Below are 21,654 nucleotides of genomic sequence, written 5' to 3' on the forward strand. Positions count from 1 at the left end.
GGTTTAGATAGTTTTGTGCTTGATAATTTTGGGCTTAAGCAAATATAAATAGAAAGTGAGATCTCTTTAGAGTTTGTGGAATATGGACTATATGAGTACTCAGTTTTGGATACCAAACTCTATAATCTAATTTCTATTATTAAATATCATAGTTGTGTGCAGAGGTAGTATGTGGGATTGAGTATCTTTTTTTTTTTTGCCATGTTGTTGCTCATGGCTTTTTGTGCCTGGTTATTTGTTATGGATTTTATCGTCACTTTCAGTTTTTCAATATGGTTAAGCTATGTATTTTGCCTTTTGGTCTTTTTATCTGTGTATTTATCCAACTCCCTCTCAACATATTATTTCAGTGGCTTATAAGATTTCCATGAGGAAACCTGATGTTTACTTGCAGTCATTGCATATGGTTCTCTTTAATAAGTGTGCAAAGGTGAGAGAAATCTTCTGCCACATTTAGCAGGCTTTAGTCGTCTAATATGTCGTGTGTTTTCAGGTGAACACTTTGAAGAAGAACATTGGCACGTTTTCTGGTTTTGTCTGGACCGATCATGAGGTGAACATTTTTGCTCTGTAGAATTATGATTGATGTGGTGGAGCTTTTATTGTTTTTGATTTAACATATATTTGATTTATTATTGTATTTTTAACTTTAATAACATACCATGGCTATAAATACTAATATGATATGATAGGATTAGTTTTATCTAACTTTGGATTGTTGTTTCATGTCGGATGCAAGGAAAAACGGAGGACAAAGGTGAAAGAGAAGCTTGATAAATTAACTAAAGAAAAGTTATTTGACTTTTGTGACATTCTTAATCTTCAAATCAACAAGTCATCTCTCAAGAAGGCAAGTGTAAAATATATGCATCAGAACCATACACTTTGATACAATATTTTTAAAACTATGTTGTTGTGCTCATGTTTACAGAAAGAGGTTTCATTAAAGTTGTTAGAGTTTCTACAATTTCCACATGTTACAACTAATGTCATACTTGCTGAAAAAGAACAGGTTTGATATTTCTTGATTCTATGCATTTGTCTTGTAATTTCTTGTGTGTGATGTATAATATTGAGCAAAAGTGGCAGTGTAAAGTAAAATTCTTTTTTATTTTTTAATTTTTCACAGAAAAGCAAAAAAAAAAAAAAAAAAACGCCGAGGCTAAAAGAAGCAGAACCCCATCTAAGGTTTGTGCTCTCAGTGTTTTATCAATCTGGAATACATTTTCTGCATATGAGGTTTTGTTGTTTGGATACCATGTACATTTCTTTGTATTTGTAGAAACAATCTGGAAAGAAGCGCAAGCGTTCAACTAAAATTGAAGAAGAAAACGTGGATGAAAATGAAGTTTTAGAGAGTGAAAATGAGGTTAAGAAGAAATCTAAGGAAGAAAAGAATAGCAAAAAGGTAGAGACAAAATTCCCTAGCAAGAAGGACTCTGTAAAAGATCAAGGTTCGCCTTTTGTTTTTTTTTTTTTTTTTTCTTTTCTATTACACGTTTTTGTTCTTGATGCTTGCAATAGTTTAATTTCTTTTTACAGGCAAGAAGGTGAAAACTGAACCTACTAATGAAGACATACATGCGGTTGTATGTGAATCCCTTCTATGTTCTTATTTTGTTATCCTGATTGAGTCTAGGTCACTAATTGTTTTCCTAATTGCTCTTATTTCAACACTGTATGTGTTTGCTTATTTGCCTAACAGAACCTTAATAGATAACGGGCTTAGTAATTTGTTCACCTGGTCATGTGTGTCACTTCTGTGTTTGATTTACATGGTTGGGTATATTCTAATGTAACTTTGAGAAGATTAAAGATTCTCTATAAATATTTTATCAAGTTATGTGGTCATTCTATCTTGATCATACATGGTTTCAATGATTGTGTTGGTGAGTTTTGAATTTTAGTTGTTCATATGTTTACTAGGGAAACATTTCCAGTGTTGTAGCGCATCCTTTTGCTTAAAAGAATTTGATGATTGTTTTAAACTGATATATATTTCATAATATTTCAGACTTCATCTACTACCAAAATCATGCCACACTACATTCCTTTTCATGTTCAAGAAGATATCATCAAGATGCTTCCTGTGAAATCATTACTTCGGTGCAGATCAGTTTCAAAATCATGGAAGTCACTGATTGATAGTTCCGAGTTTGTTGCTCACACCCTCACCCGCCAAACTAATCAACAACATCATTTCATGCTGTGGTACGAAGATGTGGTAGACATAGATGAGATAAGATATGTCTCAGTTGTCGATGATGATGTCACTTTTACCCAACAAAAATATGTTCCAGATCTTCCATTGTCTATTACCCTTCTTCATGATCCAATAGTACCTCTCACGGTTTGTTATGTTTTTGCGGTGAGGTTAATTCGGGATCGTACACGGCTGTAATTTGGAATCCATCCATTAGAAAATCGGTTAATGTTCCAATGCCTAGTATGCTAATCAATCAACAATACCTAACTCATGTACGTTTTGGGGTTCGTCCCGACACACTTGACCCGATGACTGTTACCATGAGATACAATCAATACTGGGATTATACGGACACTGTTGATACCGTCCCTTGGCAAGTTGAGGTATTTACGTTAAGCTCGCGGACTTGGAGACGTGCATCATGTAGCAGTAGTAATGTACTTCGTGGAGACGGCGCCCACTTTCATGAAAGGTCTCAAGTAGTTATAGGCGGGTTTATTTATTGGCTTGGGTTTTATGAATCGGATAATACAGTTTTTTCATTTGATATGGTTACTGAAGAATGTACGAGAGTAATCCTCCCAAATTGTTTAATGTGGGTGCGTCCTCCTGGAAGCTTGTTCTCTATATCGAACCTAAGGGATTCTGTTATTTTATTTGATTTCTATGACGGAGTGGATAGTGAAGTATGGGTAATGGAACCTGGTGTTGCACGTTCATTCACAAAGCTATATAATCTAAAGACACCAAGTGGTGAACCCATACATAAATTTTTGGGATTTAGAAATAATGGTGCAGCTATTATTGTAACATGTGGTTATGATCAAGGTTCAGTTGCTGTTTTTGATCGTGGCCTAGAACATTTTAATCCGATTGGGGTTCGTGGACTAAGGTCGACATTTGAAGCCCATTTCTACAAGGAAACATTGCTTTTGCTTTAGCAGCTCTTTTTGTGATTATCACCCAAATGAGATTTATTCTCTACAATGTAGGAAGCTTTGTTTTAATGAAATAGTTAATGTGTTATACCGTAATGGGATTTATTTCTTTTGGCTATGTGGCTTCGGGGATGTCTACTGTAAAGGTGCATGAGTGGTGTTTGGTTTGTTACTGGTGGTTGGCTCTTTGCTTGCGCAACAACTTTCACCCGGCTTGCCTTTCGAGTTATGTTTACAAGGCCTTTTTGCTTTATTTTTGAGTCAACAACAAACGTCGATTTATTGGCGTCTTGACTACCGTTTAGAGCCTAAATTGAATTCCAGGCAAGATTTAAAACTCATGGAAATTTGATTCTATCATTTTCATGGTGTTTCAAATTTATTTTACTATTTTTTTTTAATTGGCCAGAGGTTCACTAGTAAGCAATCTTTTATCTGTCGAATAGAGAGAGTGATGACTTTCTCTACTTGATAGTTTTCACTCTGGGTGGAGAAATGACTTGCTTTTTATTATAGGATATGGGAATGATTGTCTACATCTCACCTTCTCATACATCACTCATGTGTTTTTGGGTTTTGTTGTTGTTGTGTTGTTATATATCGGGTATGAAAAATGCAAATGATGTTGATGTGTTGCTACCTAATATTGAATCTGTCCCACTTAGTATTTACTTGTTTGTGCATATATGCATCAAATGCAAGAGTGAGGCTAGAATGAGAAGTTTATGTTATATATAGATGATAGTCATAAAAATATGTAGTTGGGAAAATTATTTGAAAATGCATTAAACTTTCATCAAATTTCTATTATATGCATTCAACTTTTAAATCTTCTATTGTATACGTTCAACTATTTAAATTGTTCTATTGTATGTATTTAACCGATTATAACAGGTAACCTTACAGGTCACCATACATCATTGGTCCCTCATGTTTGTAAATTCTAAATTCATTAGTCCCTCTTTTAAACACAACATTTTCATTCATCTTCATCTACATCCATTCATCTACGTGAAATTTTTAGTATAGTTATAAAAGTAACAGAAATTGGTCGAGCAAGTCGAAAGTCACTAAGATTGTATTCAAGGACCTACTGTATCTACAATCTTTTAATTTATATATTTTTTGGACGGTTGTTATTTGTTACAATCACACATGTTTTGACCAATAATTCAAGTCATTAAGATATGAACACATATGAACTCAATGTCAGGGACTAGTTTTCTATGAACACATATGAACTCAAAACTTGAAAATCTATCAAATCTTAAATTTGAGCAAAAACATTGAATGAAAATTGATTATATATCATTTATCGAAGCTATTTAGCCCTTAAAATCGATCTAAACATGAATAAATTTAAGATGATACAAAAGTTTTGCAAATAACACAAAAAAAAAAAACTCAAAATGGGTTTTCGATTTAAGCTAATAACTGTGAAATTCTACGAGTGATAATCAATTCCTGACACTAAAACGAATCTAAACAGCTCTTAAAACCGATCAATACATCTTTAAATCTCATGAAACAAGTTTGGTTAATCAAAAGTCAAACTGACGAGCTTTTTCGATTTGGGATGATGAATTGTGATCTAAACACGAATAAAAGCTGGAATCGATAGTGAATGACGGCACTCCGACTAATTGGGTGGTTACTAATTGGACGGAGTAATCGACAGTGAATCCGACCATCGATTGTGGGCTTGTGGCGGCGACGAGTGAAATGACTATTTGTTGCGATGATGGAGAAGTTGGGTGGTTTCCGCCACGTATACGGCGGCCGTTGGAACGTAGCCCCTTACACCTCTTTTGAGTTTGTTAAATTAAATTCGAGAAACAAGAATGTGTAAATACACCTTTGTTTGATACGAGTCTTGATCTGGGTGATTGTTTTTTTGTGTGTAAATACACCTAACTCCACCAACTGTTTAATTTGGGTGATTGCTTTGTGGTGATGAAAGTTGTTTCCAACCATTGTCGGTATTATTGTTGGAAATTTAGTGTAATTGAGGGATTTAATCTACACTTGTAAATGAGTTAGAAGGTACAGAGTGTACACTCATTAAGTGATAGATTATCCGGACCCGAAAGTGGTTTTCCACTATCACAAATTTGAGTGATTAAGGAAGTATTATTCCTGCACTAGGTGAAACATCTCCATCGTGGAAATAAAACAAACAACTTTATGAAAAGGATTTAATCGATTTCCTTGATTTGGTTGTTGGAAATAAAACAAATAACTTTATGAAAAGGATTTGTTTTAGATTTGAAAAGGAAATTGAATTTTATGAAAAGGATTTAATCGATTTTCTTGATTTGGTTGTTGGAAATAAAACAAACAACTTTATGAAAAGGATTTGTTTTAGATTTGAAAAGGAAATTGAATTTTATGAAAAGGATTTAATCGATTTCCTTGATTTGGTTGTTGGAAATAAAACAAACAACTTTATGAAAAGGATTTATTTTAGATTTGAAAAGGAAATTGAATTTTATGAAAAAGATTTAATCGATTTCCTTGATTTGGTTGTTGGAAATAAAACAAACAACTTTATGAAAAGGATTTGTTTTAGATTTGAAAAGGAAATTAGTTAGTGAAACATCTCCATCGTGGAATAATACTTGTTTTTGGGTGCCTATAAATAAGGACTATCATTCATGAGAAAAAATAGATACAAAAACACCTTAATACTCTTATGCAAAAGAGTTACTTGTTTACTGCCAATAACAAGAACTAATCTCTGTCTTATCCCAAAGTGATATTCGTGTAACCCAGGCAATAAGGGTCGAATAATTACTTTCGGAAAGTGATACCACGATTCAGTGATTTATCCGGCTATCGATTATTTTACCACGAAATTTCAATAAAACCTCCAACATGTATCAATAAGGCTTATGATGGTGTGCTATCATTTTGCAGTTGTGATTCATCCCTTGCCATTCTTGTTCTTAACAGAAATTCTTGAGTTGTATCCCACTAATGATTGGGAGAGCTCGATCTTGTAGAAACAATCCATCCATTAATTATAGATATAATAATTCTTATGGAGGACCTACTTTTTGACCTTGTGAATGTTACTCGTGAAGATTTGGCTCCCAGTTCCCATAATAACGGAAGAAACTTTTCTAAACAAGTTGAAACCGCTGAGAACCCACTTCTGACCTTAGTTTTCAATGATGATGATAATGAATGAAGATAGAAATTTTTTTATCTAACATTAGGGACTAATGAAATTAAAATTTACAAACATCAGGTACCAATGTTGTACATGTCTAGAAGTAAAATGAAAGTGACTTGGAAGGTGACATGTTATAACAGGTTGGATGCATACAATAGTATATATTTAAAAGTTGAATACATACAATAGGAGTTTCAAAAGTTAGATATATAAAATAGGAATTTGATGAATGTTCAATCATTTTCAAATAATTTTACCTATGTAGTTGGTGTGTTATTGTAGATGTTCACTTATAGCTTTAACTTTGTTGATCTCGTACGTAAACACAATATACATATACGCATACTTTCAATTCATAACTAAATGAATTTTATGATTTTATCCATTTACAGGTAATTTGACCAACACTACCAGTCTAACATTGACATTTGCACTCACTAATACCATGCACTAACATAATGAGCCAGTTAGGCTCTGTTATCAAGTCAAATGGTAATCTACAGCCCATATTTTAATTATTAGCATTCTTCCAAACAAATATTTATATGTATAATGGTGTATTCTAGGAGATACACGCATAAAAATATCATTTTTATACAGAAAATTCGATCAAAGAGCACAAGAGATAGCTAAATTTGTTGATCTTCAGAATTTACCGCCCAGCGTCAAGTGTAAGCTCTGCAGGCAGCTTCTATGCATAAGCCCTTTAACTCAGCGCGTGAACGGCACGCAGCCACGTCAGCGCACGCCACCGACATTCCGGATACTTCACGTAACAGAACCATTCAGTGATTGACACGTGTATCCCGTGAATTTCGGACATTCTACGCCTATAAATAGACCCCCTGGGTCACCACATTGGACATCATTCTGATCTGAACTTCAGTCAGAGAGAAGTACACTTTTTCTCTCACACAGTTCTTTCTCACTCTAAAATAACATTAGCCGCTTAGCAGCAGTGCGCTAGACGGATCATTACAGATTGATCCACAGATTGATTGAGGCCACCCCACAGATCTTACATCTGTGTTCCGGGTCTGCAGAGATTATTTCTCGAGGGCAAACAACAATCAACAGTATACGCCACACGCTAAGCAGCTAGTTTTCTGTACTAGTACCTTACAGCCGCTATACGGAAAATCATACTAACAGATGGCGCCACCCGTTCTAAAGAACCACTAAACTTTCAAGAGCACCAAAAGGCGTAACTGTCAGATAACACTCATTGAAGCAAACATGATACATTCATGGCAAGCCGGACAGCGACGAAAAGCAGAAACGTTAGAAGACTGAAAACAAGAAATGATTGCTTTTCCTTCCATGTTTAACACCAATCCATCTGACGCTCCTGTAGTGATTGAAGCTCGAATAGAAAATTGTGTTGTTGGAGGAATATATACTGATACCGGAGCAGGAGCAGATATCATGTATGAACATTGTTTTATACAACTACCGGACAGAGTTAAGGAAAAGCTAAAGGACACATTTGTTCCCTTAGCAAGTTTTGCTAATGATCCGTCATGGTCAGAAGGAAGTATAGTTTTAGAAGTAGTATTGGGAAAAACGCCATTTAAAAGAACTGCCCATATTGAATTTTTGGTTGTAAAAGCAAATTCGCAGTATAATGTCATTTTAGGACGATCAGCCATGATGGCATTCGGAGCTGTGACGTCAACGGTACACGAAATGATGAAATTCCCCACACAGGCTGGCATCGCCACGCTGTACGCTGAACGGAGAAGACCAATAGAATGTGTACAAATAAACAGAACAGCTGTTAACCCAATCATTCATGACGATGGGTCAATATCACCAAATCCAGAGTTTCCAGATCAGAAAATTATAATTGGAAACACAATAACAAAAGAAATAAAAGAAAAGCTTTACAAAATCTTAGCCACAAATTTGGATGTTTTTGCATGGCAAGATTCTGATATGACTGGAGTACCACATCATGTGGCTGAACATAAGCTTGGTGTGATTCCTAATATTCCACCAGTGTGTCAGAAGAAAAGAGGCATGGCTCCAGATCGAACAAAATTTCTCAAAGAAGAAGTTAAAAAATTGTTGGATGCTGGAATATTGAGGGAAGTAAAATACCAGACATGGGTAGCAAACCGGTTATGGTAAGAAAGCCAGTTAATTCATGGAGGATGTGTGTCGACTTCACAGATTTAAATAAAGCATGTCCAAAAGACAATTATCCTTTACCAGAAATTGATTGGAAATTGGAGTCTGTAAGTGGGTATCAGTTTAAATCCTTTTTGGATGCATTCAAGGGATATCATCAAATTCCAATGGCAATACGTGATCAAGATAAAACAGCATTCCACACACCAGATGGAATTTTCTGCTATATCATGATGCCTTTCGGATTAAAGAATGCAGGGGAAACTTACCAGCGCGTAATTGATAAAGCATTTAAAGATCAAATAGGTAAAAATGTAGAAGCCTATGTTGATGACATTGTTATCAAGAACCATACGGAAGACAGCATGCTCAGAGATACTCTTGAAACGTTTGAATCATTACGAAAGGTCAATATGAAATTGAATCCTAAGAAGTGCACTTTTGGTGTGGAAGAAGGCAAATTCTTAGGTTATATTGTTACAGAGAGAGGAATCAAGGCTAATCCAAAAAAGATTCAAGCAATTGAAAATATGGTATCTCCTAAAACAAAGAAAGAAGTTCAAAGCCTGAATGGACGATTAGCAGCTTTAACAAGGTTTCTATCAAGAGCAGCAGATCGATCGTTACCATTTATGAAGGTTTTAAAAAGCTGTTTGAACAAAAAGATTTTAAGTGGACAGAGGAAGCAGAAAAAGCTTTTCAGGATATTAAGCAACTCTTGAAAGAATTACCTACTTTAACTGCACCAATAGAAGGAGAAACGTTAATTTTATATTTGGCTGCTTCCGCAGAGGCCATCAGTTCGGTCTTGATCACAGAACGAAAGGGAATAAAAATGCCTATATACTTTGTCAGTAAAGTATTGCAACAGAGTGAAGTTAACTATCCACCAATTGAAAAATTGGTATATGCTTTAACACACACAGCTAGGCGACTCAGGCGATATTTTCAGGCACATTCAATCCTGGTAATGACAGACCAGCCGATAAAACATATTTTGAGAAATCCAGAGTCATCAGGACAACTAGCAAAATGGGCAATTGAATTGGGAGAATATGAAATAAATTTTTCGCCTCGACATGCAGTCAAAGGTCAAATTTTGGCAGATTTTTTTATTAGAAACAACAGAAAAGGTCGATCATTCGCCAAACGTTACAGCTAGTAATCATGTTTGGGAGTTGCACACTGATGGTGCATCAAGTGAGGAAGGTGTTGGTGCAGGGTTAGTACTTACTAGTCTAGAAGGTGAGGAGCATACGTATGCATTGAGGTTTTGTTTCTATGCATCTAATAATGAAGCAGAATATGAAGCATTACTTTCCGGCCTCCGCATAGCGTAAGAAATAGGAATAAAACATTTGCGTGCATATGTTGATTCTCAAATTGTGGCACAACAGGTTAATGGAGGGTTTGAAGCCAAAGATGCCTCTATGAAACAGTATTTGCAATTAGTTGAGAAAATCTCAAAAATTTTTGAAACCTTGGAGGTAGTGCAGATAGCAAGAAATAAAAACAAGAAGGCAGATGTTTTAAGCAAATTAGCAACATTAACATTTGATCATTTACATAAGAAAGTTTTGGTGGAAATCTTAAAAGACAAATCGGTTGATGAAAAAATCATGGTAGCAGCAGTTGAACAGGGGGAACCATGTTGGATAACCCCCTATGTGAAATATTTGCAGGACGGAACACTACCAACAGATGCCATGGAGGCAAGACGGATAAGAGTTAGTGCACCACTTTATGTTCTAGAAAATGGAGTGCTCTATAGAAAATCCTTCAGTGGACCAAATTTAAGATGTTTAACACCACAGCAAGCAATTGATGTGGTCAAGGAAATGCATGAAGGAATATGTGCACAACATTCCGGTTATCGAACTGTGGGTGGACGAATTATGCGACAAGGGTACTATTGGCAATCAATTTACAAAGATACAGCAGAGGTAATTAAGACATGTGATGCCTGCCAGCGGCATGGAACTGTACAACGCCTACCCAAGTATGACTTAATTTCAGTATCATTGGCATGGCCGTTTTGTAAATGGGCGATTGACATAGTAGGCCCATTTCCAAGAAGTGTAGGAAATGCAAAATTTTTGGTTGTTGCAATTGACTTCTTCAGTAAGTGGGTTGAAGCGAAAGTGTTGGCAAAAATAACTGGTGAAAACATAAAGAAATTTGTGTGGAATGACATTGTGCGCAGATATGGTTTACCAAATGAAATTGTCAGTGATAACGGTAAGCAGTTTGCAGATAACCCCTTCAGAAGTTGGTGTGAAGAGCTAAACATCAAACAAACATTTACCTCAGTTGCTCACTCACAGGCCAATGGGCAGGTCGAAGTGACAAACAAAGAAATTGTATCCAGCATAAAGGCTAGGTTGAGTTTGAGTCAGACTAAGTGGGTGGATGAAGTGCCATATGTATTGTGGGCTCACCGCACAACGCCGAAACGGAGCACGGGTGAAACACCATTCAGTTTGGTATATGACACTGAGGCAGTGATACCGGCTGAAATCCGTGTTCCAACAGAAAGGATTTTGGCATTTGATATTGAAAATAATTCATCCATCTTACGTGAAAATTTGAATTTATTGGAAGAAAGGCGAATCATGGCCGCCATCCGTCAAGCGGATGCAAAACAGAAAATGGCAAAATATTATAACAAGCGAGTCAGATATGTGCAGTTCAAGGAGGGGGACCTAGTGTTAAGAGATAATGAGGCGAGTAGGCAAGAAAAATAAGGGAAGTTAGGGCCACGATGGGAAGGCCCATATAAAATTACAAAGGCACATCCTAATGGGTCATATACCCTCTCAGCGCCCTCCGGCGAAGAAATTCCACAAACATGGAATGCAATGAATTTAAAGAAATTTTATGCGTAGTATTACATGTTCGAATAGCTTGATCAACTATTTAGAGCATGAGATGCAATCATAAATGTAAAAATTTCTTTAAAGAAATAAGAATTCAGAAATATTTCTTATGACATACTATTCATAATTTTTATCCGGCCAAGGATTTTATATCAGATGTCACAACACAGTGTGCCATCCCTGCCCACAAAAGAGAAGTTTTTTCCTCGGTGGCAGAAGTTCAATCATAAACAAAAGATTGAAATGGCAGTGGATAAACGTAGAAATCCACTGAACATCCAGACAATAGAATGTATCTACGACCGTCATGACGTAAAAATTATACAAACAGTATATGACTAGTCATAATTTTGATTGTTCAAATCAAACATGTAAAGCTTTGACAAAATCATTAGCAAAGTAAAAAACATTTATATATATAATTAACAAAATAACACAAGTAATGCAGACCACAACTTCAAATTTAGTACATCATCTACTGAGGTAGCAGCATTATTACACAAATTCTCTAATTCAGGAAAGGACAGATGTTCTATTTCATCACCCAGCTTTTTCAGTTTATCTTCTGCATCTGGCTTCAATTGAGATATAAGAGATTTAGGCAACATTTTTGGAAAGTCAGGAATATCATTTTTTAACCTCTCAAGAAACCGTATCCGGTCAGCGTCCAGCGCAACAGTTATAAATTCGTTAAACGGCTTAGTTAACTTTTCAGAGGTGAAGGCACTTTTCACAATTTTTGGAATACCTTCCATCAGACGCCTGGTCTCACCCTTGCTTTACTCCAATTGTTCCTTCAACGACGTTTCAGATTGTGTTAAGGACATTTCAGACTGAGTTAAAGTATCAATTTTATGCAGATACCATTTTTCCTTTGTTGCCATTTGAACATAACGCGCCTCTGCAGCATTTTTTGTAGCGACAGCAGCTTCTAGTTCAAGTTGGGCAATTTTCAGTGCCTCTGCATCTTTTTCAATTTTTTTAGATTTGTCACGATGTATTTAATCAGAGCGCTCCAGACGCTTCAAATTATTGAATTCAGATGCAATATTCCAAATAATGCCTTGTGCTTGACATTTTCAAGCATCACCATCAGATAAACTCTCAAAGAATTTAATAAGTGAAGGCGACAACATCACTTCAAGATACTTCATAAAATTCTCATAATTACCAGGAGGACCAGCTAAGAGAGTTGTTAAGCCAGTAGTATCTAAGTTGGGAATGCTTATTTGTGAACTGCTTTCCCCTATTCTGCTATGCTGAGCGGGATGCGGAAGAGCAAGTTTCTTCTATGATTCTTCTCTCGCTGCCAGGGCTGAATTAAAATAACAGTTGTTATTAAAGAAGTTTTTCCAATCCAGAAAAGAAGATTCACAATTCAATATTGCATATTTATCAGGATCAACATTATAATAGCCACCATTGCTAGGCATATGGAAAAAGCAATAAAGGTTTTCTTCTGCTATTGATTCAAAAGAGAGGTTACCAGCAGCACGGCGTGCGATGTGTAAGACCCGTGTGTTTTATTGTAAATGTGTGTAAATAATCGTACGTGTTGCGGGGCTTTGTTCTAGGTAATTAAATTACAAAAATAGCTGGAAATGGAAGGTTGCGCGCCACGCGGCCTGGGGGCGCGCCGCGCAAAAACGGCCAGTCAGCTCCCTTTGTTTTATTTAATTAAAAACGAGGGCATTTTGGTAAAAACACCTGGAGGCCGAATTTAATGCCTAGATCAGTTGTTGGGGAGCTCATCTACTCCCTTTACACCAACCTTTTCACTCCCAATTTATTTTATAGAGAGAGTTTGAATCTAGAGTGAGAAAGCTCAATTTAAAGGAGAAGGAGCTTGAATTGAAGCTAGGTGCAAGCACTAAAGTTGTTCATCTCATCATTTGCTACGTTTTGATAGTTGTGGTATGTCCTAACTTTAATTTCTTACTTTGATTTTGTGTATGGATTAAGGTTTGTGTAGAAAATGAACCCTAAGACCCATTTATTGGTAAATTGGGTGTTCTTGAGTAAATTGGGTCATGTAGACTCAATGTTTGGTTAGCTAGGGTTTTAAAAGTGATAATTGTTGTTAATGAACCCTAATTGGCTAATAAATTGCTAGAACACTTTAATGATGTGTAAATGGGTGTTATTTGGGTGTGGATGACCCAAATGGGTGTATTGACTTTTAATTGGGTCAAATGGGTCAAAATGGACCTTGGTTGGTTAATGTTTGTGTTTAAACCTAGTGATTAAATGTGTATGAAGGCCTTGAGTGCCAAGGGTTAGGGTTTTTGGTGAAGATGACCTAACTTAGGGTTAAGTGTCCAAATGGGTCAAGATGACCTAGTAATGGTGAGTATTGTGAGTTTGGGCCAAGTGATTGATTTATTGTATGCTTGTGGAATAGGTACGTTACCTTGAAGTTCAAGCTTGGTCTACTAATCACCGAAGGAGTAAGGTGAGTGGAATAATTATGCGTTCATGTATATGGCGTGTTTATTTGTAAATGTTATGGTATGAACCACGTGCCGGTAGTGCGATAACATGTATGTGATGTGTATTATGAGTGTGAACCACGTGCCGGTAGCACTATAAAGATAATGTTGTGAACCACGTGCCGGTAGCATCGAGTGTGAACCACGTGCCGGTAGCACTATAAAATGAGACGTGAACCACGTGCCGGTAGCGTCAAAGTGTGAACCATGTGCCGGTAGCACTATAAAAGAGTGAGACTCAAATGCGTATGGTGTGAACCACGTGCCGGTAGCATCATAGCGTTATGGTTAACCATATTGTGTTGTGATTGTTTAGCATATTATATATTGTGATGAGTTTATGCTAATGCGGGTTTAGGATGATGTACGACTTGTTAGTAATTACGAGTATGATGATATACTAATTGTGTTACCAGTTCGTATGAGGTATTTGGTGTTGGTGTTTGCAAATAGATGTGTTATATATATGTATGTATAATTATTGCATTCACTAAGTGTTGCTTACCCTCTCGTTGTTTACCCTCTTTATAGGTTCGATGGTGGATAAGGGTAAGGGCATTACCTTGGACTAGAGATCTCGCTTTATTGTAGGGGACGCTTTTGGATGTGTTGACTTTTGGGAGTTTGACCGAGACGTGGGTAGTTTAATCCCAAACGCCATGCTCCTAGTATAGTTTGGTACTTAAACTTTTTGGCGGTCGAAACTCAGGAATTGTATTAAACTTGTATTTTGGGTCGTGTGGGCCCCGCTTGTAAAACATCATTTTTATGTTTGAATCGTGTTAGTTTACATATTTGAATGTGTGGTTAAAAGCGTTTCGCCTAAAAATGTCGGAAACTAGTCGATCTTTTTCGCATTTAAAGACTTGTGGGACAGACCACTTCGGCGCGCCGCGCGGCCTTCTTGGCGCACCGCGCCAGTTGCTGGACAGTTAATTTTTTTTTATTTTGCATTTCACGCGATTTAGTCGTGGGTTGGTTTGGGTTGTTACAAGTGGTATCAGAGCATGGTCTAAGGGATTTAGGTGACTTGAGATAAACGCCTAGACTTAGACTTTTATGTGTACATTATGCGGGACTTGTAGGACTTTGGGTCGGATCGGGATGGTTAGTGCATAGGTTTATGTGAACTAATCATGCGCTATTTGTTTGTGTTGTGTTTAGCAATCATCAAGCAAGATGGACGTTGTACTAGCGAGTTAACGCGACGTGCTCACGTAGTAATGACTAGCTACCATTACTACGGGTGCAAATCGTGTCAAACAAGCAATGTACGACGATTGTTGAGCGAGATGGGATAGTGTGGGGCATGTGTGTACTTATGTGTCATGTGTTTTGTTTCGACGTTTAATCTCTTCCATTTTATAGAATGAAGATGCGAAACGGACACGACACCGAACATGATAATGGAGGCACGAGTGAGGATGCCGGGTTGACGGCCAAGATTGAGGCCATCCTTAAGGCCCAAAAGAAGGATTATCTTGCGGATATTAAGAAGATGTTTCTAGATTCCATTGACGAGCAATTAGTCAATGTAGTCAAAGAACAAGTTAAGGCCGTTCTTCACGAAGATAATGTGGGGAGACGAGACTTTTTCTTTAAGAACTTCAAGGATGCTCAACCTCCTACCTTTGAGGGCAAACGGGACCCACTTAATAGTGCCCGGTTTATCTCCGATATGGAGGGGGCTTTTCGTACGTGTGAATGCCCTCCTGATAAAAAGACGAGGTATGGTTGTAGCATGCTAAGAGGTGACGCTAAATTGTGGTGGGATGCAAAGATTCAACTTTACGGTGAAGAGCAATGCATGGAATTCACTTGGGATGAATTCAAGGCGGTTTTTCGATGAGTACCGAACTTCGGCCGATCTTACTAGGCTTAAGGACGAGTTACGTTCCTTGAGGCAAGGGTCAATGGATTTGAACACTCTCAAATCCGTGTTTTTGTCCAAGACCCAATTTTGCCCGGAGTATGTCGGGAACGATAAGATGTTGAAGGAAGATTTCTATCGAACTTTGAATGATAGTTATCAAGAAAAGATTAGTGTGAATGTGGTGAAGAGCTTCGATGAGTTGTTTAATATGGTGAAGGGTTTTGAAGCGCTTGTGTTGAGAAAGAGAAGGTTTAAAGGTTCGAGTCATTCGAATTTTTCAAACAAGAAGTCAAAGAAAGGCTCCGAAAGTGTGAATAGTGTGAAGAAGGGTGCTTCCGGGGGTTTCAGGCCCACGTGTTTTAATTGTAAACAAAGGGGACACATGGCCCGTGATTGTACCAATGGTCCGAACAAATTTACTTGCTATAATTGTGGTAAGGAAGGGCACAAGAAGACGAAGTGTCCCGATTTGAATAATGATAATGTTAAGCGGTTAGAGAAAGCGGCGGGTACGGCTAGGGGCCGCAACTACTTGATGACGAATGATGAAGCTAAGCAATCCAACGAAGTTGTCTCAAGTACTTTTATGGTTAACTCTATTCTGGCAAGAATTCTTTTTGATAGCGGTGCAAATTTGTCGTTTGTGTCTCCTAGATTTGTGCCTAAACTTGATAGACCGTTAGCTAAGTTAAGTCGTCCGGTAGAATTCGAAATAGCGGACGGCAAGACGTTGCTAGTGGTTGATGTGTGTGAAAATTGTGATGTTGTTTTCGGTGCCGAAACCTTTAAAATTAATCTCATTCCAATGACCTTGGGCGATTTTGATATTGTCGTTGGAAAAGATTGGCTCGATCTTTATAGAGCCGATATCGCATGCCATGATAAGTTTATTCGTGTGAAGACCCCAAGTGGGGGAGAGTTGATTATTCATGGTGATAAGCGAAGAAGACCGGTGCCGATATGTGTAACATCCCGCATTTTTTCGTTAAATTATTTTAACGACCGTCTTTTTTTTTAGATAATATCTTCCGTTATCTAAATTCGTAGTTTCTGTTGACTAACGTTCATAATATTTTCGTTATTTAATTATAACATCACTCGTTTACTCGAGCGTTTTCAAAATATTCGTTCGGTAAAAATCCCGCACCCGCTTCTAAACTCGAGGGACTAAAATTGACACGGGGCAAACTAGTTGACTAGATCAACTAGTCCACCCCAATCACCACCATTCAATCATCTCCATCTCTCTCTCTTTCTCTCTAGCAAGAACACACACATTTACCAAATTCATTCAATCATCATCTAAATTCGATCTAGGAGGCTTACAACAAAATAAATTACATATTCGTGATCCTCTCTTCATCCTCTTCATTTTGGTACCAACTTCATCTCGTTTGGGTAACATTTCTAAAACTCTAGATTTCTCTAAATTCGTGTTTTTGACTTGAAATGGTGTTAGTTAGTGTCTATGGCTCATTGTGATGTCGTGTATGTAATTTGTATGCTCGATCTTGTTATTTGGTGTAGCTAGCATGAACACTTGAAATGGGTTAGTTTAATCTTTGATTTTGATTGATTAAATGTTGTTAGATGTTAAACCCATTGTGTTAAAAGTGTTACTAGCATCGTTAGTTTCGTTTTGGTATGTTGGATGATATGAAAACCTTGCGTTAACATGATTATTGATTTTGTGATTCTTAATTAGGGTTTTATGAACTTTAAAATGAACTTTTGATGATTTGAATGCCATGAAACATTGTTAGTAAGTGTTTAGTTGTATTGTATGTTTCGTTACCTTCAAAACGGCATATCATATGTATAAATTGGATTCCCGAATCATGAAATGCGTTTTTAGAACTTGAAGCTTTGATTATAAACAATTAACGATCATTTGTTGAGGTTTTTGTTGTTGTAAGTGATAAACTCGATTGATGATAGGTGGTTAGTTGTATCCTTTGTCAAAATACTTTCCCGATGATATAGGATACATGTTTTGATTGTTTGCGGGTCATAAATTGGGATTGTTTGAGTTTTGGTTCGTGCATTTCTTTGTTGCAGCAAAACAGGGCCTGGATACAGACCTGGACGCCGTCCAGATTCTTGGACGCCATCCAGATCTTCAGACTTGGACGCCGTCCAGCCTTTTGGACGCCGTCCAGGCCTTCAATACTGGACGCCGTCCAGCCATTTTGGACGCCGTCCAGATGGCCTATCAGGTGCTGTCCAATTTGGTCGTTTTTCGTTTAATTCTAACTATGCTACGCACCTCCGATTAACATGAAACTTGACCAACATGCTTATATATGATTGAAAACCTCAGAAAAATAGTTCGGGACCCGACCCGAACGTGTTGACTTTTTCGTTGACTTTGACCCGACCAAGTTTAACTTTTAGCCAAACTTAACCGAATACTTATGCAATCTTTCTAACATGCTTTTATACTCGTATCTTGCATGAAACATGACAATTTGACTCACATGTTGTAGTATTCGAGTCGTAACGAGCCATATGGCTAATTGAACATTTTTGACCTATCGTGTTTACCGTTATTGATACAACCTATTGTTTAGGTCAAGACTAGCATTGTTCTTTGCACACGTTTACTTGTTGAAGTACTTTACTACTCGTACACTCAAGGTGAGATCATAGTCCCACTTTTTCAACAACTTTTATATTTTTAAATCGTGGGCTGAGAAACATATACGTTACATACTTATATACATTTCATATGTATATATACCTTTCATACTTTTATACATCGAACACGAATACGAATACAAAGATACGGACGAGTTTGAACGAAAACCCTCAATTCAATTATCATTAATTGCATCAGATGGTGTAAGCGAGACTATGTTGTGTAGATCCATACGGGTTTGACTAACCCTCATTCGGATGGTTCGCTACCGTTAAGCGAATGAAATATATTCTGGTACGGTGTATGTTCTAACACTTTTATGCTGAGGTAAATGATACGGTTAAGCTTTGATAATTGGGTGCTCGGTAAACAACAATACTTATGGAATTCAAACGATTCGGAAAATCGACTTACACTATAACTTGTGGTTCAACTTATTTTACTTACATACTCATTTACTAAACCTATGATTTCACCAACATTTTCGTTGACAGATTCTCTATGTTTTCTCAGGTCCCTGAATGCTATATGATACATGCTTCCGCACTCTTTTTGATACTTGCTTGGATGTTGAGTATACATGCATATTTGGAGCCCTTGACTTGCTTTTAAATTGTATCGCATAGGTTTCAATTGTACGTTAAACATTGTAATGTAACTAGTCGTTGAACTACTTTTGTAAACATGAAACGTCCTTTACATTTGAAATGAATGCGACATATTTTTTGGTCAAACGTCATCTTAAGGACTTATGACCACGTAACGGGACCTAAGTAGACGGCGCCGTCAATGACGATTTTGTCGGGTCGCTACAGATGGTATCAGAGCGTTGGTTGTAGGGATTTAGAGTTCATTGGTGTCGGCCCCGAGTCATAGGGTACATTAGTGAATCTAGACTACAACCGGCATATAGACTGAAGTAGGAACTACTTGACTATTTGTGCATTATACTCGAACTCTCCTATCATATCTAACTCTTATTCGATCTTGATATCACGTTGTTAAATTTGATTGACACGCCACCTTGACTTTATGAAGTAATGTTAAATGCACATGTGAATCAGGGTAATATAATTTCCGGGATTATATTACTGTGGTTCACATGGACGTTCCGACATTATGACATAAAGAATTTAAGGCGGGTTAAGGAAATTTTCTCTTTATCCTTATTCCATATCACGGTTGGTATTATTGAGAATACTAACCAACGATATTCTTGTGTCTTGAAGGAACGATGGCTCGTCAACGCGCTCCCCCCGAAACTCCCGAACAAGCTCTACAACGAATGATAGCCACCGCCGTGGATGCGGCCATGGCCGGTCACTCTTCCAACAACAATAACAATAACAACAATCACAACAACAACAACAACAACAACAATGGAGCCGGTAATCCAAACGAAGGGTGCTCCTATAAGAACTTCATGGGGTGCAAACCTCACACTTTTAATGGAACAGGGGGACCGGTAGTGCTCACCCGATGGTTTGAGCAAACGGAAGCCGTCTTTAGCATAAGCGGTTGTCGGGACCAAGACAAGGTCAGATTTTCCACTCACACCTTCGCCGGTATCGCTCTCACATGGTGGAATACGTATGTACAATCGGTGGGTATCCCCGAAGCCCACGCTCTCTCTTGGGTCGACTTAAGAGGAAAGATGATCACCGAATACTTCCCGCGCGAAGAGACCCGCAAGCTTGAACACGAGCTAAGAACTTTAAAAGCGGTCGGGAATGACCTAAAGGCCTATAATCAACGATTTTCTGAGCTAGCCTTGATGTGCCCAAATCTCGTGAGTACCGAGTCTCTAAGGGTTGAGCTTTACATGGATGGTCTTCCTAAGAGCATCAAACAAGGAGTAATGTCATCCAAACCCGCTAATCACCAAGAGGCTTTGAATATGGCCCGCCAATTGATCGAAACGGTAGACGAAATTGAGGTGTCGGCATATAAAACCGAGGATAAGTCGGGTGGCAACAAAAGAAAATGGGAAGCCCCCGAATTGAGCAACTACAACAACAACCCCGCCAAGAAGCCTTTCACCTCCAACGACAAGAAAGGCTATGCCGGAAGTCTACCATCTTGCAACAAGTGCCACAAACATCATTATGGCGAATGTAGCAAAATATTTTGCAACAAATGCCGCAACCGTCATTATGGTGAATGTGGTAAGTTAACTTGCCACCGGTGCCAAGGAAGTGGTCATACGGCCAACGATTGTAGGAGTGTCGCCCCCGTTGCCCAAAAGGCGCCCAATGCACACCGGACGGGCGTTTGTTTCGAATGTGGCCAACCGGGTCATTTTAAGAATGCGTGCCCGGAGAAGAAGACAAACCACAATACACGCGGCCGAGCTTTCAACATTAACACCGAGGAAGCCCGGGATGACAAATACTCACGGGTACGTTTCTTCTCAACAACCCTTATATTTCATGTTTATTCAATTCGGGTACCGTTAGACATTTTATAACCAAGGCCTTGACTCGTACTCTTTGCACACCACCATATCCCCTAGACACTACCTATGCCATTCAAGTGACCGACGGAAAACTATTACGTTAAACTTTTTGGGTGGAGAAATTGAATTTTGACTTGACACCTATAGAACTAGGGAACTCAAAACCTATTCGTTAAGAAGAAAATGATCCCTTACATGTGTATAGATTATCGTGAACCAAATAATTTCCGGTTAAGAACTGATATTCTCTTTCCCGTACCGATGACCTCTTGATCAATCACAAGAATTTCGTGTGTATTCCAAAATCGACCCCCATTCCGGTTATCTCCAAAACGGTTTTCAAAATTCGTTACGATAGTTATGAATTTCTTATAGTGTCGTTCAGTTTAACCAAGGCTTCCTTCGTATTCATGGGCCTGATGGGTCGCATATGTAAACTTATCTAGACAGATCCGTCATCATATTCATAGGTGATGTTTTAACCTATTCAATTCAAGCAAAGAAGAAAACGAACAACATCTTTGTCTTACGCTTGAACTCTTGAGGAAAGAGCAACTCTATACCAAAAATCTCCAAGTGTGAACTTTGGTTAAACAAAGTCCAATTTCTAGACCATGTTGTTAGTGGTCAGGGTATTACAATAAATCTCGCAATCGAAGCCACACGTAATCGGGAAACCCTCACAACTCTGACTTGTATTCGTAAAATCTTAGATCTCGCTGGTTATTACCGAAGATTCATTTCCGACTTCTTCTCGCGTTGTACGATCTTTAACCTCGTTAACTCACTAAGAGAAATTTAAACCTCTCCATTCCCGAACCTTGACCGTGATTATTCACACCAACTTTGCTAGCTAGATTCGTATAGCACAAGA

At 37.8% G+C, this 21,654-nt stretch overlaps 2 protein-coding genes and 1 long non-coding RNA gene across 3 annotated transcripts; all 3 read left to right on the top strand.

Annotated features, from left to right (window-relative positions):
- The first annotated feature begins 256 nt into the window (after positions 1-256).
- Positions 257-851, top strand: LOC139892569 (uncharacterized). The gene is made up of 3 exons (XR_011774154.1): positions 257-430; positions 494-553; positions 740-851. It is a non-coding gene; the product is annotated as an uncharacterized lncRNA (long non-coding RNA).
- A 70-nt stretch (positions 852-921) lies between these two features.
- LOC139889354 (uncharacterized) lies at positions 922-3,727 on the top strand. The gene is made up of 5 exons (XM_071872312.1): positions 922-937; positions 1,130-1,188; positions 1,283-1,454; positions 1,543-1,589; positions 2,015-3,727. Exons 1-5 carry the CDS (start codon positions 922-924, stop codon positions 2,399-2,401), a joined length of 681 nt encoding a protein of 226 aa, XP_071728413.1. The 3' UTR covers positions 2,402-3,727.
- Positions 3,728-7,621: 3,894 nt separating this feature from the next.
- LOC139889356 (uncharacterized) lies at positions 7,622-8,449 on the top strand. Its single transcript, XM_071872313.1, has one exon. The coding sequence runs from the start codon at positions 7,622-7,624 to the stop codon at positions 8,447-8,449; it is 828 nt and encodes a 275-aa protein (XP_071728414.1).
- The last annotated feature ends 13,205 nt before the right edge of the window (positions 8,450-21,654 follow it).

Source organism: Rutidosis leptorrhynchoides, chromosome 2 (assembly GCF_046630445.1).
Source record: "Rutidosis leptorrhynchoides isolate AG116_Rl617_1_P2 chromosome 2, CSIRO_AGI_Rlap_v1, whole genome shotgun sequence".
Taxonomy (NCBI): Eukaryota; Viridiplantae; Streptophyta; class Magnoliopsida; order Asterales; family Asteraceae; genus Rutidosis; species Rutidosis leptorrhynchoides.

What these genes read in the sequence shown, in the direction of transcription:
- LOC139889354 (XM_071872312.1), top strand. An exon ending in GAAGCAGAACCCCATCTAAG is followed by an intron (nt 1,189 to 1,282) that starts GTTTGTGCTCTC and finishes TTGTATTTGTAG; the next exon opens with AAACAATCTGGAAAGAAGCG. An exon ending in ATGAAGACATACATGCGGTT is followed by an intron (nt 1,590 to 2,014) that starts GTATGTGAATCC and finishes ATAATATTTCAG; the next exon opens with ACTTCATCTACTACCAAAAT.
- LOC139889356 (XM_071872313.1), top strand. Translation starts at nt 7,622, where the DNA reads ATGATTGCTTTTCCTTCCATGTTTAACACCAATCCATCTGACGCTCCT.